The 23,084-nt window shown below is 50.5% G+C and overlaps 7 protein-coding genes across 7 annotated transcripts; 3 read left to right on the forward strand and 4 right to left on the reverse strand.

Annotated features, from left to right (window-relative positions):
- Positions 1-3,927: 3,927 nt before the first annotated feature.
- Positions 3,928-4,883, forward strand: NECHADRAFT_6410 (uncharacterized protein; the record flags this gene model as incomplete). Its single annotated transcript, XM_003045391.2, has 2 exons — positions 3,928-4,731; positions 4,782-4,883. Coding segments are annotated over 2 exons (906 nt in total), but the record flags the coding sequence as incomplete, so codon positions are not given.
- Positions 4,884-7,340: 2,457 nt separating this feature from the next.
- NECHADRAFT_68754 (uncharacterized protein) lies at positions 7,341-9,235 on the forward strand. The gene is made up of 7 exons (XM_003045392.1): positions 7,341-7,433; positions 7,503-7,526; positions 7,582-7,607; positions 7,659-7,700; positions 7,750-7,804; positions 7,865-8,655; positions 8,707-9,235. Exons 1-7 carry the CDS (start codon positions 7,422-7,424, stop codon positions 9,092-9,094), a joined length of 1,338 nt encoding a protein of 445 aa, XP_003045438.1. The 5' UTR covers positions 7,341-7,421; the 3' UTR covers positions 9,095-9,235.
- On the reverse strand, positions 9,218-11,548 carry NECHADRAFT_39397 (uncharacterized protein; the record flags this gene model as incomplete). The annotated part of the gene is made up of 10 exons (XM_003045530.1): positions 9,218-9,453; positions 9,499-9,745; positions 9,796-9,891; positions 9,944-10,149; positions 10,195-10,307; positions 10,357-10,498; positions 10,547-10,616; positions 10,670-10,836; positions 10,886-11,045; positions 11,093-11,548. The coding sequence occupies 10 exons, from the start codon at positions 11,546-11,548 to the stop codon at positions 9,218-9,220; spliced, it is 1,893 nt and encodes a 630-aa protein (XP_003045576.1).
- Positions 11,549-13,461: 1,913 nt separating this feature from the next.
- Positions 13,462-14,950, reverse strand: NECHADRAFT_79511 (uncharacterized protein; the record flags this gene model as incomplete). The annotated part of the gene is made up of 7 exons (XM_003045531.1): positions 13,462-13,837; positions 13,891-13,986; positions 14,034-14,422; positions 14,468-14,541; positions 14,596-14,629; positions 14,684-14,703; positions 14,755-14,950. The coding sequence occupies 7 exons, from the start codon at positions 14,948-14,950 to the stop codon at positions 13,462-13,464; spliced, it is 1,185 nt and encodes a 394-aa protein (XP_003045577.1).
- A 774-nt stretch (positions 14,951-15,724) lies between these two features.
- NECHADRAFT_39434 (uncharacterized protein) lies at positions 15,725-17,213 on the forward strand (the record flags this gene model as incomplete). The annotated part of the gene is made up of 2 exons (XM_003045393.1): positions 15,725-16,671; positions 16,721-17,213. The coding sequence occupies 2 exons, from the start codon at positions 15,725-15,727 to the stop codon at positions 17,211-17,213; spliced, it is 1,440 nt and encodes a 479-aa protein (XP_003045439.1).
- Positions 17,214-17,955: 742 nt separating this feature from the next.
- NECHADRAFT_79513 (uncharacterized protein) lies at positions 17,956-19,321 on the reverse strand (the record flags this gene model as incomplete). The annotated part of the gene is made up of 3 exons (XM_003045532.1): positions 17,956-18,234; positions 18,292-19,222; positions 19,275-19,321. The coding sequence occupies 3 exons, from the start codon at positions 19,319-19,321 to the stop codon at positions 17,956-17,958; spliced, it is 1,257 nt and encodes a 418-aa protein (XP_003045578.1).
- Positions 19,322-20,008: 687 nt separating this feature from the next.
- NECHADRAFT_39197 (uncharacterized protein) lies at positions 20,009-22,287 on the reverse strand (the record flags this gene model as incomplete). Its single annotated transcript, XM_003045533.1, has 6 exons — positions 20,009-20,553; positions 20,607-20,672; positions 20,725-20,880; positions 20,931-21,020; positions 21,156-21,318; positions 21,379-22,287. The coding sequence occupies 6 exons, from the start codon at positions 22,285-22,287 to the stop codon at positions 20,009-20,011; spliced, it is 1,929 nt and encodes a 642-aa protein (XP_003045579.1).
- Between the last annotated feature and the right edge of the window lie 797 nt (positions 22,288-23,084).

Below are 23,084 nucleotides of genomic sequence, written 5' to 3' on the forward strand. Positions count from 1 at the left end.
CGAAAACCATATCGTAAGTTTGTGTGTTTAGCTACTTCGCTGAAAGAATCGAGTGTTAATCTTGGTCATAAGTCTCTTTTGCCTACTGCACGTGCTCCTGGTGTTGCTGCCTGGATGAATGTTGCCTCATGCTGCGTTCCGCCCGGACCTGATGCCGGAGACTACTAAGAAGGCAAGAGACGTCCGTCATCAGATAGGCACCATGTCACTGAGATAAAAATTCATTTCAAAAAGCAGTTCTTTTTCTTAGTCTATCTTAAATCCTTGTGAGCGAACGATGAAGTGACATTGTCATCCTCGTCACGGGAGCGCAGACGTCAATTCCCAAGGTGCCCCCTCGACTTGACAAACGCCAAGATACTTACAAACGGCCACCAGTGTTTGTGTGCTTATGAACTAGACTGTTTTTGGTATGATGCGACGAAGATGGAAGAAACTTAGTGGTGCCAAAAAGAGGAATAGTGTTTACAGAGAGGGAAGAAAAAAAGAGGCTTCGCGAGTCGAACTCGAGCCTCTGTCATCGGCAAAAAGCGAAGGTCACATCTGTGACGGGTTCTTTCACAACAAGAAGTGTATAATCAGCTTTGCTGATTAGATATGAAGCTACTTCGCTGAGAGAAATTGTGTTAATTTGGCTTATAAGGGTCTCGCCTCTGAAGCACGTGCTGCTGCCTGGAACTCTTGCTTGTGACCTCGTGGATGTTGCTTGGACAAGGTGTTTGAGCACAGTGAATATTTCTGATGGCGTACATGGATATACGATGATGGATTTGCTTTCATGGCGAGTTTAAGGGCCACGTTCAATCACAAGGAGCCAGGTGACAAGATCGCCATTGTGTTGTCGCCCGAGAGCAACGTCAATGCCACAAAGAGTGTCTACTTGTGTTGGCATCAATACGAGCGAAGCCTGAGCCTCTTGCGATATTCAAGGCTCTAATGCATAGCGATGAAAATATTGCTCTTCATAATTCCGAATTCAATGGTGCTGCTCGCAGCCGACAGACGTCAAGACACTTACAATAAGGGCACAAAAAAAGTGGAACATGGAGGATTGAACCGTGTTGTTCAGCAAAAAAAGAACGAAGAAAGCCAGGGAGCGCAACGCGCTACCAACCTGACCAAAGTGAGTTTTCTTTCTTTGATGAGTTTCACTACTTCGCTGAGAGGGAATGTGCTTTCCTAGTTGATAAAGGAAGGTTCACTTTGTTGGGAGGTTGTTGGTTGTGTCGGGCAGTGACTCAGCCGGCCAAGGAGGCACCGGCAGGTGGGGCACGGATGCCGACCGTGCCCGGACGGCGAGGAGACTTGACGGAATGGTCAGGGATGAGCACAGAGGAGGGAGAACTCGTAGGATGTCTTTGAACGGAGCAGATTAAATTTGTATTATGAGTATCAGATATATGGAAGAAGAAGAAAACACAGAAAAAAGACACTTGTCACGCAGAGAACACGCTTCATCCACAGCCAATGTTCGAACGCAAGTCCTCTCGACTTACACGGCCATCGCCTACCGCAAAAAGCGAAGGCTCCTCCGAAGAGGAGCTGGTACTACTGGCAGTCTTCCGGCAGCCGAGGCATACCATCCGACTAAATTGTTCAATGTAGCTACTTCGCTGAGAGAGTCTTTTGTTGGTTTGGTATATAAGGGCAAGGGGCGTGGTTGGGTGAAGTGGAGCCAGCACGGGCGGGTGCTTGGGTGGTTGCCTCAGGGTCACCCACGCGAGGAACCTGAGGAGGAGGACATCTTCCAGGAGTATTGAGGAAGAATCAAAAGCCAAAGACTTGAGAAGACGGCGGTGTTGGAACAATGGAGGGCAAAAAAGAAAAAGAAAGACCAAGGTGAAGCTACTGCACGTGTACATCTTGACGGCCATGGTTCGAACGCGAACTTCTTGTGTCCATGCTTTGGACTCCCAAAAAGCGAAGAACCTCCCGTAAGGAAGGAAGAGATCATAGTTTCAGGCAGCCGAAGCTAGCCACTAAACCAAATTGCTTTCAATGTTTAGCTACTTCGCTGGAAGAGTGAGCTGTTTGTCTGACATATAAGGGGAGGGTGCGTGCGAAGGCGGAGTAAGCAGGGGCGGGACGTCAAGCGGGCGGCCCTCACGGTCACACACACAAGCAGAGACGGACGCGCTCAAAGAGTGGTATTAAAGTTGGATCTTGAATGCAAAATCTTGAGAAGAAAGAGAGAGATGTCAAGTAGAGGGCAAAAAAGTAACGAAAAAAGACATCACAAAGCTATTACACGCATACATCAAGACTACTATAGTTCGAACGCTTGCTTCCGGCATCTTTACTCTTGACTGTCAAAAAGCGAAGAGCTTCCCGTGAGGGAAGAGAAAATCTGAGCTTCAGGCGGCCATAGATGGCCACTGAACTAAGGGCAATGCTGTAGCTACTTCGCTAGGAGAGCAATCTGTTGGTTAGACATTTAAAGGTGCTAGGTCAAGGTCAGCACGAGGTGGGGGCCAAGGCAGCCACTTCAAGCCAACAGGCAGGAGCTCAGAGGGACGGAAACACTCAAATCATCAGATGGAAAGTGATTCAAGGTCTATGGATGTAAAAAATACCATGTGTGCAAGGGGAAAAAAGAGAAATGAGGTCAAAGGGACGAGCGTAACCAGAATGTGAAGCGACAACATAAAAACACTTCTCCTGTCATCGCTCGAACTGACCCACGGCACCCAAAAAGCGAAGAGTCCCTCGTTAGAGGGAGGAAATATCCGAAGATAAGGTGTAATTTAGTACTACTGTACCAAATGCTGTACCAATGGTATTGTTGCTACTTCGCTGATGGATGCTGGGTCTGATTTGGTATAAGAGGGGAGGATTCAAGGATGCAATGGAGCAGGGGTCGTCGAGGCAGCAGGCTGGACGTCACACCCAAACAAGACGCTCTCAATCATGGTGAAATAGCAAACATTATGGCGTCTACTTGACCTTTGGTCGCCGAAATAGCTTCTTTACTTATGGGCGCTGATTTGGTTCAGCAGAGGAAGGACGGTTTCTTTGGTATCAAGGTCTAGGGTGGCGGACGACGCAGTCGCATCTCGGGACTGGTTCAACGAATTCCACGGCGCAGGCCTTTCATCACAGAAATATAATATTAGAACATACGCAATCTAGAGGGAGCATGATTGATAAAAAGATGGAGATGAAACCTAAAAAGACGTTGTAAAAAAAAAAGGACTTGTGTTCGAACGCTCGACCTTCTACCGGAGCATCACGAACCAAAAGCGAAGGACCCCAGAGGGGAATGGTCTGTTTAGGGAACACGTCTAAGACGGATCCCATCGCGCCATGCGTGCCTGGTAGTATGCAGCTACTTCGCTGACGGAGGAGCGTTTTGGACCAGCTTATAAAGGCTTGGCTTGAGCGAGTGATTGTGGTCGGATGGCGGTGGCAGCCTGGCTTTGTGTGATGGCGCTCTGGTTGGTGTCGGTGTGGGGCACTGGCACCCCGCGAGCGATCAAAGGATGAATGTCGGGATGGCAACCCAGTCAGCTCTAGGAACAAAGACTTCTTGGTGCTGACAGAGGGCAGCGCCGACACGGCACGCATTCAATGTAAGAGATCTCGCGATGTGATGGGCCTTTGCGCTCACATTCGTAACCTCCACACCATCTGTCTTTACCTAGACAAAGCCTCGGGGATTTGTTCTTCCGGCCGACATTACTGAGGCCCTGACAAGAGCCACCACGTCGACGTCATCGTGGTGGCCAGCTTTCGCCAACAAAGCCGTTTGGCGCCACTTAAACTCCTCCTCCTTCCGCCTCAGAGGCTCTTTTCTACCCGTTAATTAACATTCTGCGATTCCTGTCGGACTGCGCTCTGCTGTTTTGCTGCTTTTCTAGAATGGTTACTACCCGACGCGCCGCCAGAGCGGCCGACTCTTCAAGCAACATCGCCATGGAACCCACGAGAACTTCGACTTCGACCCCGCGAACGTCGCCCTTCCTCCCGACACCTTTCGAGAGAATCACTCTGGCGTTATTCCCCGCCGTTCTTGTGTTCGGAACCATCTTCTCCATTGTGTCTCCGGACACGCGCGCCGCGCCATACGACCACGTTGCGCAAGCCCACGTCCAAGACATCAAAGTCGCCCCGAGCTACTTTGCGCTCAAGTCCAACATCTTCAACGTCGTCTTTGTCAAGAGAGGCTGGGCATGGATTACAGTCGCCTTTGCGCTCTTCATCTTTACACACCCGAGTACCGCCGACGCGGGACGTCGACTCCGCGCAGTATATCGATGGGCAGCTGTGACGACTGTCTGGATCCTCGTTACGCAGTGGTGCTTTGGCCCCGCTCTGATCGACCGCGGCTTTCGATGGACGGGTGGTCGATGCGAACTCGCTCGGAGGGAGATTGAGATGGGTGATAGCGGCCTTGGGGAGATGGTGACATCTGTGGCCTGCAAAGCAGCCGGTGGCAAGTGGAAGGGCGGCCATGACATATCAGGCCATGTGTTTCTCCTCAGCCTCGGTACTGCATTCCTTTTCCAGGAAGTTGGCTGGGCAGTTGGGCGATGGCTCGGGCAGGACGAGGAGAGATGCGTTGTCATGCCGGATGGAGCTCTCAAGAGCGCCAACGTCGAGGCTGAGACATCCCAGGAGTACGTGGAAGAGCCGACTCTTGGAGTGGGAGGCAAGTTTGCTGTCGGTGTTATGGGTCTGAGCGTGTGGATGCTGCTGATGACGGCCATTTACTTCCACACTTGGTTCGAGAAGGTGAGTTTGCCCCAGCACCTGTCTATCGCATTTTGACTAACTATTTGCAGTTTACGGGACTCTTGACCGCCGCTATAGGCTTCTACATTGTGTACATTGTGCCTCGATTTGTGCCTGCTGTCAGACAGGTCATCGGGCTCCCAGGGATATAGACGGATGTATTTTGACGAGACATGTGGGTATGAGTGGCAATGGCCAGCGTAATTAGATACTAGAGATAAATAATATGTACTGTATTGACCTTGTGAACATTGCTGTTGCGGCTGCTTTCATCATCGTGTGGTTTTTGGTGCTAATGAGAGGCGCGTCGGACGCTGGTGGGTGGAATATGTTATTCTGCCAGCCACACTTCAATACGTCAGCTGATTCAACAATGTTTCTGAAGCGTATCAATGGGGGTAGTTAAAGTACACTGGAGAGAAGGCCTATTCTTATGGAAAAAGAGAACTGGAGTTCTGAGGTTGACACTATGGAAAGTCACCTACTTGGGATCGCAAGGGGCGTTGTAGATAGGAGTGGAGGTAGCCAAAAGGCCGAGATAGTGAAAATCACCCGATTTATAAGAACGGGATTCAAACGCAGATGGGATTTCAGAATCAGGAAAGAAGACCGGCGCCATTTGCATGCACCCAGATGATGAGGCCTGGCAAGGGTTGTGTGAGATGACGGTCACCTACTCATACGCCGATGCTACTGATGTCCCTGAACGAAGATAATCTCTAAAATCCCGGAAGTGGATGTCATCTTGATTGAAAGTAGTGCCTTTCGGATAGTTATGTTTCAATTGCTGAGTTCTCTGCTGGTATTTCGTTCCTGTTATTGGTTCTGAGCTACGCAATCCGTGGAGTCGTGGACATCCAACCCTGAGAGGCTGAAACAACATCAGCAATAGTTAATGGCAGAGCCCCGAGATTCCAGGCCAATAATTTGGCGGATTTAAGCATGGAAAATTGCTCCTAGAGTTTTGGAAGAATGAGGTTGCTATGTCCTATGCAGACTTGTGCGGTGACCCTTCTATAGCACGCTCCGCGCACCGAGAATGCTCGTTAGGTAAATAGAGTTTAATTAATTCCTACAAGTATTTTAATATATATTAGCCCTTAACCCCCTCGTGGGATAGTTTACAGTCAACGTTGAAATCCTTCCTCTCCTAATGAGAGATATGCATAAGGAAGTTTTAGGTTTCGGCAATGCTGCTTATTTGCTTTTACAAATATTAAAATCTTGGCACTTCAACTTGAGAGTCATTGGTCCAGCAGCAAATCTGCCCCGGCAAAGCGTTTCTGGTGTTGGCGGGCGGGCTTATACCTGCACATGAGAACTGGGACCTGTAGGCTGGCGAGAAGACAAGAGTCTTTGTGGGGATGGAGATGTTGGCTAGACATGGTTGAGCTTGTATGAGAGTATTGTGGAAAACATTTTCTTTAGTCTCTTTCGTCTATTTAACTTGTGTAGCTGAGACGGACGGCGTGCACGAGTTATGGGAACTTGTTATTGCTGAGAGACTTCGTGACATTGAGTTGCAGTTTCATTGTCTTTTGTGCGTTGGCTATGGCCTATGGAAGCGTCGTGAAACTCGTGCGATTTTGACAATTTTACCAGGGTGCTATTGGCCATTGTCGTTGGTTGTCTTGAAGGATGAAAAATTGCTTGCCGAGATGACGATGACCAACGTTCGTATCAACTTGCTGACATTGCGAAAAGGTCTTGCAAGCGAGCAGAATGACGGGCAGTAGAGATGGTGCACAACCAAGTTGCAACCAAGTTGAGAAAATACCCAAGTCTAAGACGATTGCACTCTAGTACATGGGGGTTAGTTGCAGTGTTGTAGATGTGGCTGCGAAGCATTCGCTGAAACTCTGATTAGCTAAGGGTTGGGCACCTGTTGACAACTTGGGTCGGAAAACGAAAAGCGCGCATTTGCGTGGTTGGGCTGTGGTTATCTGCGATGTGACAGGATGTGACGAGATGTGACAACAATTATGACGGGCTGTTGGAGTAGGTTTCATGGGTTAAGGTAGCGCTGACAGTTGAGAGCCATGTTCCTCTCCATTAACGACTCAAGGCTTCTATTTGACAATTCCCAGGCATCATGATTAATTCTTACCGTCGTTTATGAGAAAAACCGGGCGGTGGCAAGTCGCCCACCTCTAATGGCGCCTTACAGGTTATCATGCAATTGAGTGCGGGTGATAAAAGCGACCCTCATCCGTGCCACGTCAGAAGCGAGATGAGGACAAATTACTTGGCCAGAGGCAGCGATTATTGTCAGCACAAGGCCCCCGCGTTTTGAACACAAGATGGAGGAATGAATGATGGTGTTAAACTAGGCAGACAGAATACAAAGTAAAGGGGTGGATGATGGAGGCAAGGTCGTCAAGGGCAACTTGTCTCGGTCGCAAACGAAACGCACTAGAAATGTCTACCCAAGATCCACAGCCCTAGCAATCGGGGACCGGAAAGAGCCTGTCGGCCGATAAATTAAAAATCAGGGATTCCCGCCCATCCCATCCCATGTGTCAGGCCACTAGGCTACAGCTTTAAATAGGCACCAGAATACTCTTTCGCCATTAGGCATCAGGTTTGCGCCGTATAACTAAGTTGTCGTACTCCGTGACGCGTCCTCAGTGTGTTTCTGGAGCAAATCAAAGGCAGCAGATTCCTATTGCAGTTTAGAGCACCAGGCGACAATGCGCGAGATTGTAAGTTTTTGACAATTTGCATGACACTCTTTAGGTTGCGAAATCTGACGACTTACCCTTTCTGATCAGGTACACCTTCAAGTCGGCCAATGTGTAAGGAATTTCACCCTTGTTTGCTTTGATGGTGTAGATGTTGATTTTCTTACAGGGCAATCAAATTGGAACAAACTTTTGGTACTGCAGCAGTTGTTTGACTTTAGGAGAAGCAGAACTGACTTCTTTTAGGCAAACTGTTTCTGGTGAGCATGGAATCGACCTTGATGGAGCGTGAGTTTCCCAACTCTTGACTTTTCACTCATTGCTCAGCTCTGCGCAGATACAACGGCACATCCGACGTTCAACTAGAGCGACTCAATGTCTACTTCAACGAGGCAAGTCAATTTTCCACAGCCTCACATAGAAAAGGCCCGCTAATGGTGGTTACTTTCTAGGCAACGAACAGCAAGTATGTTCCCCGCGCAGTCCTCATCGACTTGGAGCCTGGTCCCCTGGATAGCATCCGCGCGGGGCCCATGGGGCAACTGTTCCGCCCAGACAACTTTGTCTCTGGGGCTGATAGCGCCGGAAACAACTGGGCCAAGGGGCATTATTCGGAAGGCGCTGAGATCGTCGATGAGGTTGTTGATGTGGTGAGAAGAGAAGCTGAAGGTTGCGAACACCTTCAAGGCTTTCAGCTCACCCACTCTCTCGGCGGAGGTAGCGGCTCAGGAATGGGCACCCTTCTTCTGTCCAAGGTCAAGGAAGAATTCCCTGACCGCATGATAGCCACCTATTCAGTTCTCCCCTCACCAACCGTTTCCAACACGGTTGTTGAACCATACAACACAACTTTGGCTCTGAACCAGCTCATCGAAAACTCTGACGAAACATTTTGCCTCGACAACAAGGCCCTCATGGACATCTGCACCAGAAGCCTCAAAATCGCCTCCCCGTCCCACTCGGACCTCAACTTTCTCATCGCCAAGGTCATGGCGGGCGTGACGACTTGTTTCCGCTTCCCTGGTCAGCTCAACTCGGATCTTCGCAAGATGGCTGTCAACATGATTCCGTTTCCTCGACTGCACTTTTTCATGGTTGGCTTTGCGCCACTTATGAGCAGGGGTAGTCGGTCGTTTCAGCATCTGACTGTGCCTTCGCTTACGCAGCAGATTTTTGATCCGAAGAACATGATGGCGGATTCTGATTTCCGGAATGGAAGATATCTTGCTTGTTCTGCTATTTTGTGAGTCATGCACATAGGGATGATGACCTTCACTTTGCTAACTTATACCAGCCGTGGCCGCCTGTCGACCAAGGAAATCGAAGACCAGATGCTCAACGTGCAATCCAAGAACTCTTCGTATTTCGTCGATTGGATCCCTAACAACGTGCAAACCGCCCTTTGCTCTGTACCCCCACAGGGTCTCGAAATGGCAGCTACCTTTGTGGGTAACTCGACCGCCATTCAGGAAGTATTTAAGCACGTCGCGGACCAATTCTCAGCCATGTTCCGTCGCAAGGCATTCTTACATTGGTACACGGGCGAGGGAATGGACGAAATGGAATTCACGGAAGCGGAGTCTAACATGCACGACTTGATATCCGAGTATCAGCAGTACCAGGACGCCAGCGCTGATGACGAGGCTGTTGAATATGAGGAGGAGGAAGTTGCTGCTGAGTGATGGAGATGGAGGTCTGGGATTATTTTGCTTCTTTTACTGGTTTGGTCTTTTGTTGAAAATATCTACATATCTAAATAGCCGCTTTTCTATGTAATTCTCTTGGCAACTCATATCTAAGACATGCTATTCTTTTGGTACTTCAGACGAGTTGACATACATGGTGTCAAATTCAACGTGCTTCCACTTGCCGGTCTCGGTGTTGAGAGAGAGATTGGTGTGCTTGACTTCTCCATATCGAAGTGCGCCAGACTCAACTTGGCCGTCTGCAACTGGTCTATGAAGGTGGTTCTCACCAGAGAAAACGGTGAAGTTGGCCAGAGGAATATCCCAAGGGTTACGAGTAGCCACCGAAGGAGAGCCTAGGTCTGTCAGTAGCCGTGTCAAGGTTTCAGAGGAATACTCACCATAGAATTGCGCCGTGACCTTTTTAGGACTGACATCGAGACGAAAGTAACCCCGATAGTAACCTTCCTGCCACATCAGCTCGGGATTGCTCTTGACTCTCTCGCGAGCAGCCTTTCCGGCATTGGGCTCGATGGGGCCGTTAACACCACCAGAGCTGACGGCAGTACCAGCAAACTCGACTCCAATGCTTCCAGAACCGGTCTTGTTGTCATAGTCGTGATGTCCGAGCCAGACCAAGTCTGAGACCTTGAGAAGCGGTGAGCACTTTGAAAGGTGACCTGCATTTAGGGGCTTACCCAGTTCTGGTGACTGTCTCCAGCGAGGAAAATATTGTTGCCAATCTCATTATCATACAGATGCTCCAGGGTTCGATTTCGGTTGGCAACGTATCCCTTGCGGAGTGTGAGTGCCTGTAAGTGAACCAATAGGCAAAGGGTGACTTACGCTCCAGTTGTCAGTAGGAAGAATCTCCCCATTGCCCCAGTTTTCAGTAATTCGAGAAAAGATGATTTGGTTTCCAATGATTCTCCAAGCTGCACCTCTCTCTTGAGACTTGCTCAGGGACCTGTAGAACCAGTTTTCCTGACGTCCTCCCATCAAGGTGCGGCTGGGGTCATCACGAATCAAGTCAACGTATTCATCGTTCCAGCCTAGACATGGTCAGCAGCAGGATTGACAGGATAAATGCTACATACCAAGCGAGGTAATGCTACGGTCATAGTTTCGAGTGTCGAGAACAATGAGATCCAAGAGCTTGCCCATCTGGAAGGATCTCCAGACTCTCAGGCCATCATCCAGATCCGTCTGCCTAATCTGATTGTTAGCATGAGAGCCACACGGACAATTCAATTTCATACCGAATAGGCATCCACTCAAAGTAAGCCCTCACGGCATTGACCTTTCGAGTGTCAACGCTGACCTTGGGGCCCTCGTTCAAGAAGGAATCCTCAGTGTTGTTCATGTGGGAGAAGCCATCCCGGTACCCGTTGTCAGCGAACTCTGTCTAAATGTTAGTTGACTTATGGCGGCCCTATAGGTGCAGCCTACCGTGGTCATCCCAAGTCGGGATCCAGGCAAAGTTTTGCGAAAGGAGCTGCAGGTCGGAGTCGGTGCGATACTGAAGCAGCACATTAGATCTGTCATTGTTCGAGTCCCACTGTGGGGAATTACCTGTCCATGCCGAGTTCGATAATCGTGCAGAGTGAAAATGGTCTTGGCTGGCATAGTGGCCCTCTCCCCGTCTCGGCCAGTCTCATAGATGTAGTCACCTAGGTGGATGACATAGTCGTGCTCATCCTTTCTAGCAGCATTTCCATACGCGTTGAAATATCCGTTGGCTGGAGAGTATCAGCAGTAATCCTTGATCATCAGATTAAAGTCTCCTACGGTAGTTGCTGCAAGAAAAGACAGCAAAGCTGAGGTCGGAGACGTCATCGTCGGCTGTCGGGGCGGTCTTGGTACGACCCACGACGCTCTTCCTATCAGAACCACAGATTGTGAATTGATAGAAATAGACAGTGAGAGGCTTCAGCCCGGTGGCTTCAACCTGTTACATCTTGAGCCAGAATTCTCGAAACGAGGTAGATGTCTTACCTTGACTGTGTAGTCAATATCAGAAGTCGTGTATGCCCGTCCACTCTTCACAGGCTTCAGCTTCTTCTTGGACGGATCGGAGCCATAGACATCCCAATCTAGGCAGATAGGATGAGGATCAGCTTTGATATACTTCTCCGTCTCGTGGCTGTAATATCCCGCTGTGCCGTCTACTACTTTTGTGCTCTCACTCGATTTGGCCGAGGGAGCGACTCGAGTCCACAGAATGACGCTGTCAGCCCATGGATCCCCAGAGGCTACGCCATGTGTGAACTCAAGCTCAGAGTGCTCATAAAGGACGTTGCCGCGCTTCATGGATCGACGCTTTACCAGGGGCACATCAATGCCAAGGCGGATGTGACGACGGGAGGGACTGGCATAATTGAGGTTGCCGTCAAACGCAGCCAAGACTGTCGTGGCCAAGAAGCCGGCTGCGTATACAAGTGTAGTCCTCATCTTGGCGGTGTCAAGGAAGATGGTCTTATGCTTGGACTTTGTGGCTGCGGCCAAACTTATCAACATCATTTAAGCCCAGTTCACTCTGCCTGTGCCTCTTACTGCTCGAACATGCTCCTCTAGCTCGACAACCAACAGTTTGTCTGGTCTCCTGCACGTTTCTTGCGCCGGTTACATCATCACTCCTGTTGGCAGCACCTCACGGAACTCGGCCTTATCTACCGGTCACGAAAGAGGCAGCGATGTGAGAGGGAGATATCCAATGACCAACGTCAGGATTGTAAGCATCGAATACTAGGAGCAAACTCATTGCACGTGGTTGTCGGAGTTTTGAGACTGACCGACCATCGTGGTATCGTTCGGGCAGCCAATTGGCTGTCGAGGATGCATCAACGTTGGACATCATCTAGCCGTGATTGGAGTGGTATGGACCACGATCGAATAGTGGGCCGGTCAAGATGCTACTTCATACAGAGTTAGGTTATCTTTATGTCGATCACTATTCTATCTTTTAATATTTGGATAGTCGGGGACTTGGCTCATGCCGAGGTGATAAGATTATTACCAGAGAATAGATTGGAAGGTATTGGAATTAGTTAAAATAATCACAAGTTAATAAAATTAGTTGAGGTGATAATTAAGAAGCTAGGTTTGCTAAAGTATTTAAGCTTAAAATTATTTACTTATAACCTTATTGAATTGCATTTGAGCTTATTTAACTAGGAGGGAATTACAAGTCTCATTATCTACCTCTCTAGAGAACGTCTGGGTAAATGTCTCTCTCTCTCATATGTTTAGGGAGATGTTAATAAAATATTAGCCGTTGATTGGTGGTCACTCATTTGAGCCACTCAGAACCTCGTCGCTGCTCTTAAGGAGTGAAGGGTTGACGAGGAACACAGCCATGCTTTGAGTCGATAACTTGATGTCATCTACAGCCAAGAGTTTGACAGTCATTAAGAGACCTGGCAAGTTCAGCCGATGAAGGCGAAGTTCGAAGCCAAAACAAGAATGATGGTATGGCAAGGTGTTGACGCCGATGGATCTGGGACGCCTTTTCCGGCGGTGGGAGAATCTCAGCATGCCTCGGAGCCCCGTCGTCTCTACCACTTTTATGGAATAGTTCCCTTCCCTGCAGGTTCTTATCGTCGTCAAGATTCTCCTAATGGTTTTTTTCAAAATACAACGTTCTATTTACCCGGGACATGTTGACGGCCAGGGACAGGAACCTTGCTGTCTTCGCTAGCGAGAACACCTCAAGCTTCGTCTGCGACCAGGATGCCTGAAAGTCGACAACGCTTTAGAGCCTCTCAAGGCGAGGCAACTCGCTAGCTAAACTCACCACCTATGCATTTTTCCGTGACGTAGATGGCGTGACTCTCCGATCAACGGTCACAGGGAAGCCAAGCCAGGGATCGCTTGAGCCTCCTGAACCTCGGCAGCGACGCGAAGCAAGATCCACCCCGACTACGACAAGACTTTGTGGGGACGCCTTTATCCAAAACTGGTCGGTTATTCTTGCAAAGAATCAGGCGACTTTCCTTATCTGAATACGATACGGATGACCCCCTGCCAGTGAGCCGGCCGGTTGGTGATACTCAGGGACAGCCCGGTAGCCATCTGCCGGCTGAGGAACCGCCCTCCTGGTTTTTTTGACTGGGGGGAGAATTCTTTCGGTAATGTGGCTGTAGAAAAGCCTTTTCTGGCATGTAGCAACATGACCAACACGGAATGGGCTCCTCCCATGGATTTTGACTGTACTGAGATGTGTCGGCATAGCATCATCATCTGGTATTTGCGTTTTAGGCCTCACAAATCAGGACAATGAGATATCTACAAGTGCATTAATTAATAAAGTCTTCCAACTAGACTAGCTAATCATTTTATCACACTACGCTCTCTTCAGGAGCGCTTTATACCGCACGAGCTTCATATTCCACCACCATGGTCGTCGTTTGGAGAATCCCCTTGTCACTTCTCCCATCATCGTTACTTGACTTGTCATCCAAGCTCCCTGACTTTCCATCCTGTCGCCACCCGAAGCCACCCTCGGCTTCAGCCGTTGTGGTGAAGGGGTCGTCGAATTGGGTGTAGGGCGCCCTGTTGGCCGACCTTCCCCCTGTGCCTCCTCCAATAGTTCGAAGCTCGTGGCCCGAGGAGTGGCCTGTTTTTGACTTGCCCGTGCTGGTTCCTCTGCTGCTCGATAGTAGGCGGGGAGCAACCGTCTTGACGAAGTGGCGGAGTGTCGATAGGCATGCACACATGATGAGGAGGTTTGCTTCGACGCAGCTGTTTCAATGGTTAGTCAGTGGATGCAAGGATATGAGGGGTAGGGAACAAACATCCAAGCGTGGATTGGGCCACCGCCCCATGTTGTGTCGACGGCATCGAGCTGGGAGATAAGGAGAGCGAGTCGGACCATGGACGTGATGACGGTTCTATGATTGTCAATAATTGGGCATTCGACGAACGAAAAAACACTCACGCAGAGCCAATGGCAAACAGGCACAGAAGAGCCGCCTTCTTCTTAGCCGACAAATGAAGCCCAACGATCATGGGTATCGGGATGGCAATGATCAAGACATCGGTTGCGACACCCAACCCTGCAGTCGCCTGGAACATGGCCGGTCGATCGATGCAAGAGCCTACATCCGCAGGAATATTCAGATCCCAAGATTTGCGGAACGGCGTGCATGGGAAAACCGAGGCGAAGAAGATGCTGATGCTAGAAGCAGACACGATAAAGATGGTGCCAAAGATTGTCCATCGGTACCAGGCCTGGCCCTTGTTAAGTTCGAGGAGGAATAGGAGGATGACTACTTTTGATAGACATGTCGGGACGGTGTAGACGATCGAGTTGATGTAGGTTGCCCACTGCGACGGTTAGTCAAGGACGGATGGAGTAGAATTCAGACCTACAAGGATGGCCTTTTGGAATTTTTCAAAGGGAATCTCCCAGCCATGAACTCCCATCCAACCCTCGGCGAACGAGCCTGCAAGTGTCAGCACATTTTTCCGTTTTGATCTGGTCAATGTCGAAAACTCACGAAGAGACAGGGCTTGAATTGTGATTGACCCAACCTGTAAGATAAGCGATTGATCGGCAGATGGCAGTTTACATTTGACAAGACATACCCAGGCGATGATCAAGAGCACTGTCAATTGTTAGCTTCCATCTGATCCACTGCTGTTTAGCTGTAACGCACCGTCGTCGATCCCAAAGTTATTCCTGACGAACAGCTTGACAAAGAGTCTCTGGAAGAGAAAGAAGAGTGCCAAGGTCATTCCAATTCCGCAGATCACGTACGTAGCCTCGACAGAGGTACGCTGCGGGTTGTCAAAGTCGACGACATAGCCTTCTGGGGGCGGGATGGCGACGAGAACGCCGTCAACCAAGGACATGATGGATTTCAAAGCAAACAGAAAGAAGAACAAGGAAACAAAAGAGAATGAGAAAATTAGGACCCGACAATTCGGATTCTCGTGCAGCTGATTTGGTGGGCATGCGCGGAAAAGGCGCAGCTTTTTACCAACCGAACCCGACTTAGATCCAGGAGGCTCAGGGTTGGGTTTTGGGAATCTTGGCCTGCATGACAGCATCTTGTTCTTGGCCACGGACGCACCGATACCGTTCGTTAACCCCTTGCTATTATTACCTGCATAGTACCATCGCTTGGCTTGGACCCTTCCCCCCGGGTCAAGGTGCCAGGGGGTTGATCCTTGACAGCGAGCGGGATAGCCTACTCCGTACATGGTACGGAAGAGGGAAGAAAAGAGCCTTGGCATAAACCAGCAAAGAATATACCTCACGTTTTCGTCCGTAAGCTCCGCTGCAATTTCCGGCCACGGGGAGAAGGAGTTGTCCGAAAGAGTTACAAAAAAGGGAGGTGACTTGACTTATAAAGGCGCTTCCCGACCTGTCGTGTCACATCAGCACTCCTTGACCCTGCACTAGTAACCTGCATTGCATGCTACTATCCTTCTTGGTCACCTTGTCTTCGATAAACTTAAGCCCACTGTCGATCCCTCCTCCCCCACCATGTTGGTCCATCCGTTTACATCGGCGCTCATGGCGATCCTCCTCGCGGGTCCCGCCTCATCGCTCGTGATGCGTCAAACTGCTGAGGACGCGGCGGCTAGAGCAGTAAGAAACACAACACCTTTCTTTTGCCGAAAATGAATGCTAATTCTCTGTCTCAGTGCTCTCTGCTTTCTGCTGCGGGCTTCAAGGAAGGTGACCAGCTCCTTGTCCCTACTGAAGATGGGTATGAGGAGAGAGTGGAATCTTGGTGGTCTGCCAGCTCCCGCTTGACACCATCTTGCATCGTTCGACCCAAGAACGCTCAAGACGTGTCCAAGATCGTCCGCGTTCTGGGTGCCAACTCTACCGCTGAGTTTGCTATCCGAAGCGGTGGCCACAGTCACTGGGCGGGTGGTAGCAACGTCGACAACGGCGTCACCATCGACCTTGGCCTTATTAAGGGCGCCGAGTACGACCCTGCCACTTCTCTGGCATCGGTCTTGCCCGGCGGTCGATGGGCGGATGTCTTCAAGGAGCTCGAGAAGCATAGTGTTGCTGTTCCAGGTGGTCGAGACGGCAATGTTGGCGTCGCTGGCTTCTTGACCGGCGGTGGTAACTCGTATTACACTGGCCGCGCTGGCTTTGGATGCGATTCCATTGTCAACGCCGAGATTGTCCTTGCTGATGGCAGCATCGTCAACGCCAACAAGGACACAAACCCCGACCTCCTCAAGGCTCTCAAGGGTGGATCGGGCAACTTTGGCATCGTCACACGCTTCGACCTGCAAACCTTCCCAGCTGGCAATGTCTGGGGTGGTATCCGCGCCTCGGAGTTGTCCCAGGGCGATGCCATCGCTCACGCCATGGTCAACTTTACCAACAACAACGAAAAGAACCCCGAGGCGGCGTATCTGATCAACTGGACCTACAACCCGGGCATGTCCACTGACGTGCTTGTCGCTCAGGTCATTGTCGATACCAACGGTGTCGAACGACCTGCCACCTTCGATGAGGCATTGGACATTCCGGAGCTGTTTAATGACATCAGCGTCCGACCTGTCAGTGACATGGCTGAGGCATATGTCCTTCCCTCTAGCCTCTAGTAAGTATTGCGATCTTTCTCGTGGTACCACTACTAACAACTCGTGCAGCAACGTCTGGTTCAGTCTGACATTCGCCAATGATGTTCGCATCATCCAAAAGGCCGCTGAACTCCACGACACCTTTGTCAAGGAGCTGTTGGAGGAGATCCCCGCTACAGAGCTCGGCACCCAGAACCTCTTCCAGCCTGTGCCCAAGCTCTTTGCCGACCGCGGTGTCGAGCACGGAGGCAACGTGCTCGGTCTTGACAGAATCGATGGAAACTCCCTCATGTGGCTGCTGTCCTGCACTGTCGCGACGGCCGAGCAAGAGGTGCTACTGCGTCAGAAGGCGAGCGCCTTTGCCTCGGCTCTGGAGGAGTATGCCAAGACCATCGATGGCCTACGTGAGTGGCGATACCTGAACTACGTGGACCCTAGCCAGGAGGACCCCATCCTGAGCTACGGTAGTGATAACGTCGCGTTCCTGCGCAAGGTGTCGGCCAAGTATGACCCTGAGGGCTTCTTCCAGAAGAGACGTAAGGGTGGCTTCAGACTCCCTTGAGAAGAAGAAAGGGATTACGGACTTAGTCAGGGGTTAGCGACGAAGGAATAGAAAGTGGAGATGCGTTATGCTTAATAGACTTAAAATCAAGGATATCCTGCATTAGCTCGTGCCAGTTAAATCCCTTGTGTTCCATCTTTTCTGCAAGAACGGCTTTGGTAACTGAACTCGTGTCAAGTTGCTAGGAGCAGGGGATGAATTAGCCTTCCTGACCCTTGCTGCCAAGTCTCCAGGACCCCTGAATCGGGATCTAGAGTGCCGGTGGTTCAAGGCCTTATGTGGGGGGTCCCCGGTCTGTGCCCTGAAGGATTACCATCTGTGTCTTAGATCGATGGAACCTTGGCGGTTGACAAGGAGAGGACGGCTTTTACCGTCGGGACGGGGCTTCAGGCCAGGATTCTTTATCGTCTTATTGCCCTCTATATTTCCGTCCATAGGTATCCATTGCCGAAGATCTCCTGACAGGGCTTTCTATATCCGACCCAAAGAAGAGCAAAGTCCGATAATAAATGGTTTATTATGGGATATATCAGGTACATTGGGTCCTCAGTGGCAAACTAACGCGTCACCGTCATATCTCGAATGCATTTCTCTATATCCACCGCAAGTTGTTCTCCCAGTTCGTCGTCAACAACACCCCCTGTCAGCCGATATTAATGGTCAGATCATGGCCATTGACAGCTACGGGGCAAATAGTCAGTGCTGGGCCGGCAATGTCAGCGCTCAACAAGAAGTCCGCCCTCTAAATTGACCACCTATCGACCAGGTCTGGGCTGTTTTCTCCATCGAGGACTCCCAAGTTGGTGACGAGCCAAGTGGCCGCTCTTGGCTTTTGCTGTGCTTCCTTGGCATACTCTCTCCAGTCGGCAATGAAGCCCATCATGCCGACCAAGTCGTTTTTGAGACCTTGGCTGAGCTTCTCCTGAAGTTCCGCCCGCACTCTCGCCGACACATCCCACATGATGTCTGCGCAAGTTGGAAACTTGGAACCATCCACTGTAGTCTTAATCCGACCGCGAATCTAATCCAGCAACTCTTGACCGAACTTGTGTTTTGTTGAAGTGACACAGCAGCTGACCGTCCTGTCAGGCTCAAGGTCGGGGAACGCTTCAGATCGCGCTGGGATGAATCGCCGCAGGTTGAGAGGAGTGCTCCCTGTTACTTCCACCACCTCTTTTGGAACGTTTGGAGTGAGGCTGATGAGGGCGATGGCGTGCAGAAGACCTGTCAGAATTGTCTTGTGCGCTCGACAAGCCGTGAGTACACCCTGGAGCATGCGGCTGTCAATGGTTAAGGTTCGGAACCTAGTTTCATAAGGTTTCGCGGAGATAGGTGGCCAGATAATGGGAGGTGTAGATGCCCACCCAAAGAGCCTCGGCTTGACATCTTCACAGATCGTGTCGGCCATGTAGCCAAAGCAAGTAGAGCAGTTGCCGGCAGTCTCTTGAGGAGGTGGGAGGTTTTGATTGTTGGCCACTGTCTTAAGAATGTGGTTGCGAACAAGTGGAAAGTCGGAGCCTTCACTGGCCTGGTTTAGAGTCTGAAGCATGGTTTCGTGAAATATCTTTGCGCCAGTTCCGTCGAAATGGGGATGATTCCAGGCCAGGATGGCTTCTAATAAATCCTCAGATTCTCTCTTCAGTACCACCATCCTCCAGCCAGGGCGGGTTTCAAGGTCAACGAATTTCATTCTGAGCTGCTCGTGGGGTATCCTTTCGCGAATTGTAGGATAGTCTTCTGAAGAGCTGACCAGTCTCCAGGAGATATGCCGAGACAGGTCAATAGTGTTAAGTTGGACCCATGCTGGCTCCGCGGAATCTTTGTTGATTTGACCAACCTGCATTAAAGGATGCTGAATGATGTTTCGAGTAACTGCATGTTCCCAGAACTCCTCAAGGTCCAGTTGACCCGCAGGAGCTGTGATGAAATGATGTGGGATTTTGTAGTGGCATGTTAAGACGGTGCTGGGATAGAGATCCAACAGGTGTAGGGCGGACTGGTAACGTTCGCTTCAAGCAAGAAAGTCAGACATGTTTCTATCACGAGGTTCTTTGGACTTACACTCGGCCCAAGGTACGGAGGACCCGTGATCCTGAACTGGACTGCATAGTGTTTGCTGTGGGTGTGCGGCGTTGGAGATGAAAGACTCAAGGCAGGTGAGATATGATTTGGTAACTGATCTTTTGACAATGAAATGAAATTTATTGACGTGTGTTTGACTTTGGGCTATGAGGTTCTTGTAAGATACAAGTATATGAGCTGTCTATGTTGGATGTGCTCGGGACCCGCGGAGCCCCGATGGCGAGACTTGGATACGGGTCACCAAACATGATAGGTGCTCTCGTACGGGTCTCATCGATGGAAAAGTGTCATCAAAACAGCTACAAGAGAAGCATCTAGGTATTTGGAGGTGGCTCAGCAAGTCAATCCTATTCGGTGCCCGTGAAGCCCGGGGTGCCGAAACCGAGTGGGTCCGGCGCTGTCCATTCGGGGTCCCGGCCGGCCGAACACGCCATGCGCGGCCCGGCGCCAGCGATGCCTACGTTAATCACCTTTGCAAGCCAGCTTTTGACTCTCTCTCGGCATGAAAGAAGTAATTGTAACAGATTGCATGACGGGCGTCTATACCGCAATTGAAGATTTGGTATTGCAGGGAAATGTCAGGGGCGTTTCCAGGGGTTTGCTGAACGTAACAATCCCAGAAAGCTGAAGCATAGTTTGAAACGCGAAACATCTCCCTGAAAATTCAACTTGAGCAGAAATCATAGCATCTTTCGAAAATCCGGCACAACTACTTAGTCCATCTTGATATTCCCCCTCTTAATCCGCAACACCGTGTTGATATGACCCGAGCAAAGCGGTACCCCTTCTTCAAACGCCAACAGACGCGCCGTCTTGACCACGTTCTTGATCTGTCGCCCGTTGAGCTCCTCCTTGGCAAGTTCCCCAAGCTCAGCTTCCGAGACGCCACCAGCCTCGATCTTGACAAAGGTATTCCACACGTGCAATCTGCTATCAACGTCCAGCTTTGGGTAGTGAATTGTCAAATGAATACGGGACTCAAAGGCAGGGTCAAAAGATGAGACTCGGTTGGTAGTGAGGAACATGACTCCTTGGTAGTACTCGAGAAGACGGAGGAAGATGGCGACTAGCTTGTTGCGCTGAAGGTCAGATGATGAGCGGCGCTCGAGGAACACGTCGCATTCATCCACGAGGAGGACGGCTTTCCACTTTGTAGACAGTTCGAGGATGCGGTTTAGATTCTCTTCGACTTCGTCGGCGTCGTCCCCGAGTTCGCCAGCACTCATGCCGTATAGGGGTTTGTGCATGGTTTCGGCGACTGTTGGAAATGTAAGTATGATAGAGGAGATGAGAGACTGCATGGATACTAACCTGACTCTGATGTGAGGGTCTTGCCAGTTCCTGGCTCTCCACTCAAGAGCATGATGATGCCCCGTCCTGTAGGTCTGTTAGTCATGGGTCTTTCCGTTCGCAGAGTGCCAATTCTTACCCTTTCCCTTGATCACGTCGTCAAAATTATCTAGTCCAGAGATCTGAGCGTGGACGAATGCCCGGATAATGCGTTTATAGTCGTGCGGCAGAACAAGCTGGTCAAACGCAGTGTTGCTCCAGACAATGTCCTCGATGAGGTTGATGTCGAGATATCCTATACCTTGGTAAGCACTTGTTCTTGGAACGGCGGGGTAAAAAGCTTACCCCAGTCCTTTGCCTTGAGGCAGAAACCCCTGACTACGTGTGTACACAGATGGTAGTACTTTTCAGCGAGGTTCTCGTCCTCTGGTGCCACTGGCCTCGATTGCGAGTCCATGATTGTGATTGGGATAGGCGGCATGGGAGGAGCGTATCGTCCCCCTCTGCTGGCGGCGACCTGTCTCATCCGATACATGGGCAGCGGAGGTGGGTGGGAAGCCATTTTCTCACGGATTTGAGGGTCCAGGCTCTTCTCGATGTCCGAATTGGCCCCGTGTGGTGACTCGTCGAGGGGGATAAGAGGTGGCATTCGTCCTTGGTGCTCATCGACGTACTTGGAAAACATGCTGCCGTCGATAACGATTCTTTCCTCAATAACCTTTGGCTGGTTAGTCTCTGCTACCGAAAAACACAGGTTAGAGATACTCACATGTTGCTTTTTTGGATGTCCAACGGGGGGGTTGGCTCGCTCATAGACACCAGTGTACGATCTGTGGTGAACTCCCTTCAGCGCCACGAAGCGTTGACCTCGTTCTATCAGCTGCTCCCGGATGGCTTCAATGTTGGGCTGCAGACGGGCGGGGACAACGTCGAGCTCCAGAATAGGCTTCAAGTTCCCAAACGGTTGGATGACAATATCCATGTTCCTGTATCCAAAACGCTCTCCGTCAGTGTCGACATAGCGACACGAGAGGTTGTAGATGATGCCGCAGTCGGTCTTTTGATACTCTGCATGGAGGAGGATGAGGATGCGGTCGTGACCATCGACTCTGGTGTACACTTCGATGCCAGGCTCAAAGAGAGCCCAAACATACTGAAAAGAGATGACATTGTTCTTGACGAGGTCAGTGACCTGCTCGATGTGAGGCGTCATCTCCTTGGAGACGGTGTCGAAAAGAAGCTTGTAGTGACTCCTCGAAGCCTCGTTCTCCTTAGTATCGGCTGGCATGGCCTGCACAAACTCTTCCCATCGGTAAAAGAATTCGTGAAAAGGAGCCCTGAAGTCGAGCTTCCTCAAGTTTGTGTTGATGCCCTTGTACCCATCAAACACGGAGCCCAACTGCTTCTTGATCAGTGGGCTCTGTACCGTGATTGAGAACAGAGCGAGGGCGAGCTCCCCATTGTCGTCCCGGTGCTTCTGGCGGCGGATGATGAGGGCAAACTTGGCAGCTGTGGCGGCCGAGTTGGCGTTGACGCCAATTTCTTCGGGAGCCCATTCTTGCCAGGGGTCATCGCAGTCTTTTCTGTAGAGATCTCTAGTCTCAGCAGTCATGCCCACTTGGACTGAGCTGTCGATGCCTCCAAGGTCGTCATCGCTTTCGTCGCCGTTTGGGTCTATGAATCCCCTTGGGAGGGGGGGCATACCCGGCATACGACAGGTAGGGGGCATTCTCATGACGGAGGGAAAAGCTTGACTGAAGAAAGTTTGGTCTCTTGCATCGGTGACAATTTAAATAAGATTGCTCGACCTGGACAAAGAGGGGATTGTCCGCATCCCTAGCCTCTAGGCAGCTGAGGCTGACTCTGCATGCCTCGGCGTCAGCAGTGTGGTTACTTGCAGAACAGGCAGAACGAGGCCCATCCAATAGCAGGGGCGTTTCAACCCGTCGCCAACTCACCGGTTTGCCTTTTTCGACGCCTGAATGCAGAGATGATGTGGTAAATGGGCCGCATTGTTTCCGGAGGGGTTGTGTTGTTGTGATACGAGTATTGGTGCACAACCAGATTGGCCTCTCAATATGGCTGCGGCTCAGTGGATATCCAAAATCTGCCTTGGCCAGAATCAGCATCTTGCGGCTTTAGCTAGTTTTATTTTCATGTGTCAATCGGTCGCCTTGTCCCTCTTGGGGGCCATTTCAGCTGGTCGCAACATCATTCACCAAATATTCGAAGACACTCGAGAAGTGCTTTCGGGTGAGCCTCGGGATCAAGCGGGAAAATTCCATGCGGGACAAGCTTCGTGAAGATGTTGCAACAATCACTAATCAGCGCATGACCACGTCCACACACGTGGAGTTGGACCGATAGCCTTGTCTTTCTGCATCTAACGATGGCTACGATCACGAGCCTCAGAAAACCAACCAAGAACGGCCCATCTTTGGACAGTGAGAGCCTTGTCAAGAACGATTACCCCTCCTGGCGAATCGCGTTTGTATAAAA

The sequence above is a fragment of the Fusarium vanettenii genome (assembly GCF_000151355.1).
Source record: "Fusarium vanettenii 77-13-4 chromosome 4 genomic scaffold NECHAsca_19_chr4_3_0, whole genome shotgun sequence".
NCBI classification, from domain to species: Eukaryota; Fungi; Ascomycota; class Sordariomycetes; order Hypocreales; family Nectriaceae; genus Fusarium; species Fusarium vanettenii.

What these genes read in the sequence shown, in the direction of transcription:
- NECHADRAFT_68754 (XM_003045392.1), top strand. An exon ending in ACCTTCAAGTCGGCCAATGT is followed by an intron (nt 7,527 to 7,581) that starts GTAAGGAATTTC and finishes ATTTTCTTACAG; the next exon opens with GGCAATCAAATTGGAACAAA. An exon ending in GGAATCGACCTTGATGGAGC is followed by an intron (nt 7,701 to 7,749) that starts GTGAGTTTCCCA and finishes AGCTCTGCGCAG; the next exon opens with ATACAACGGCACATCCGACG.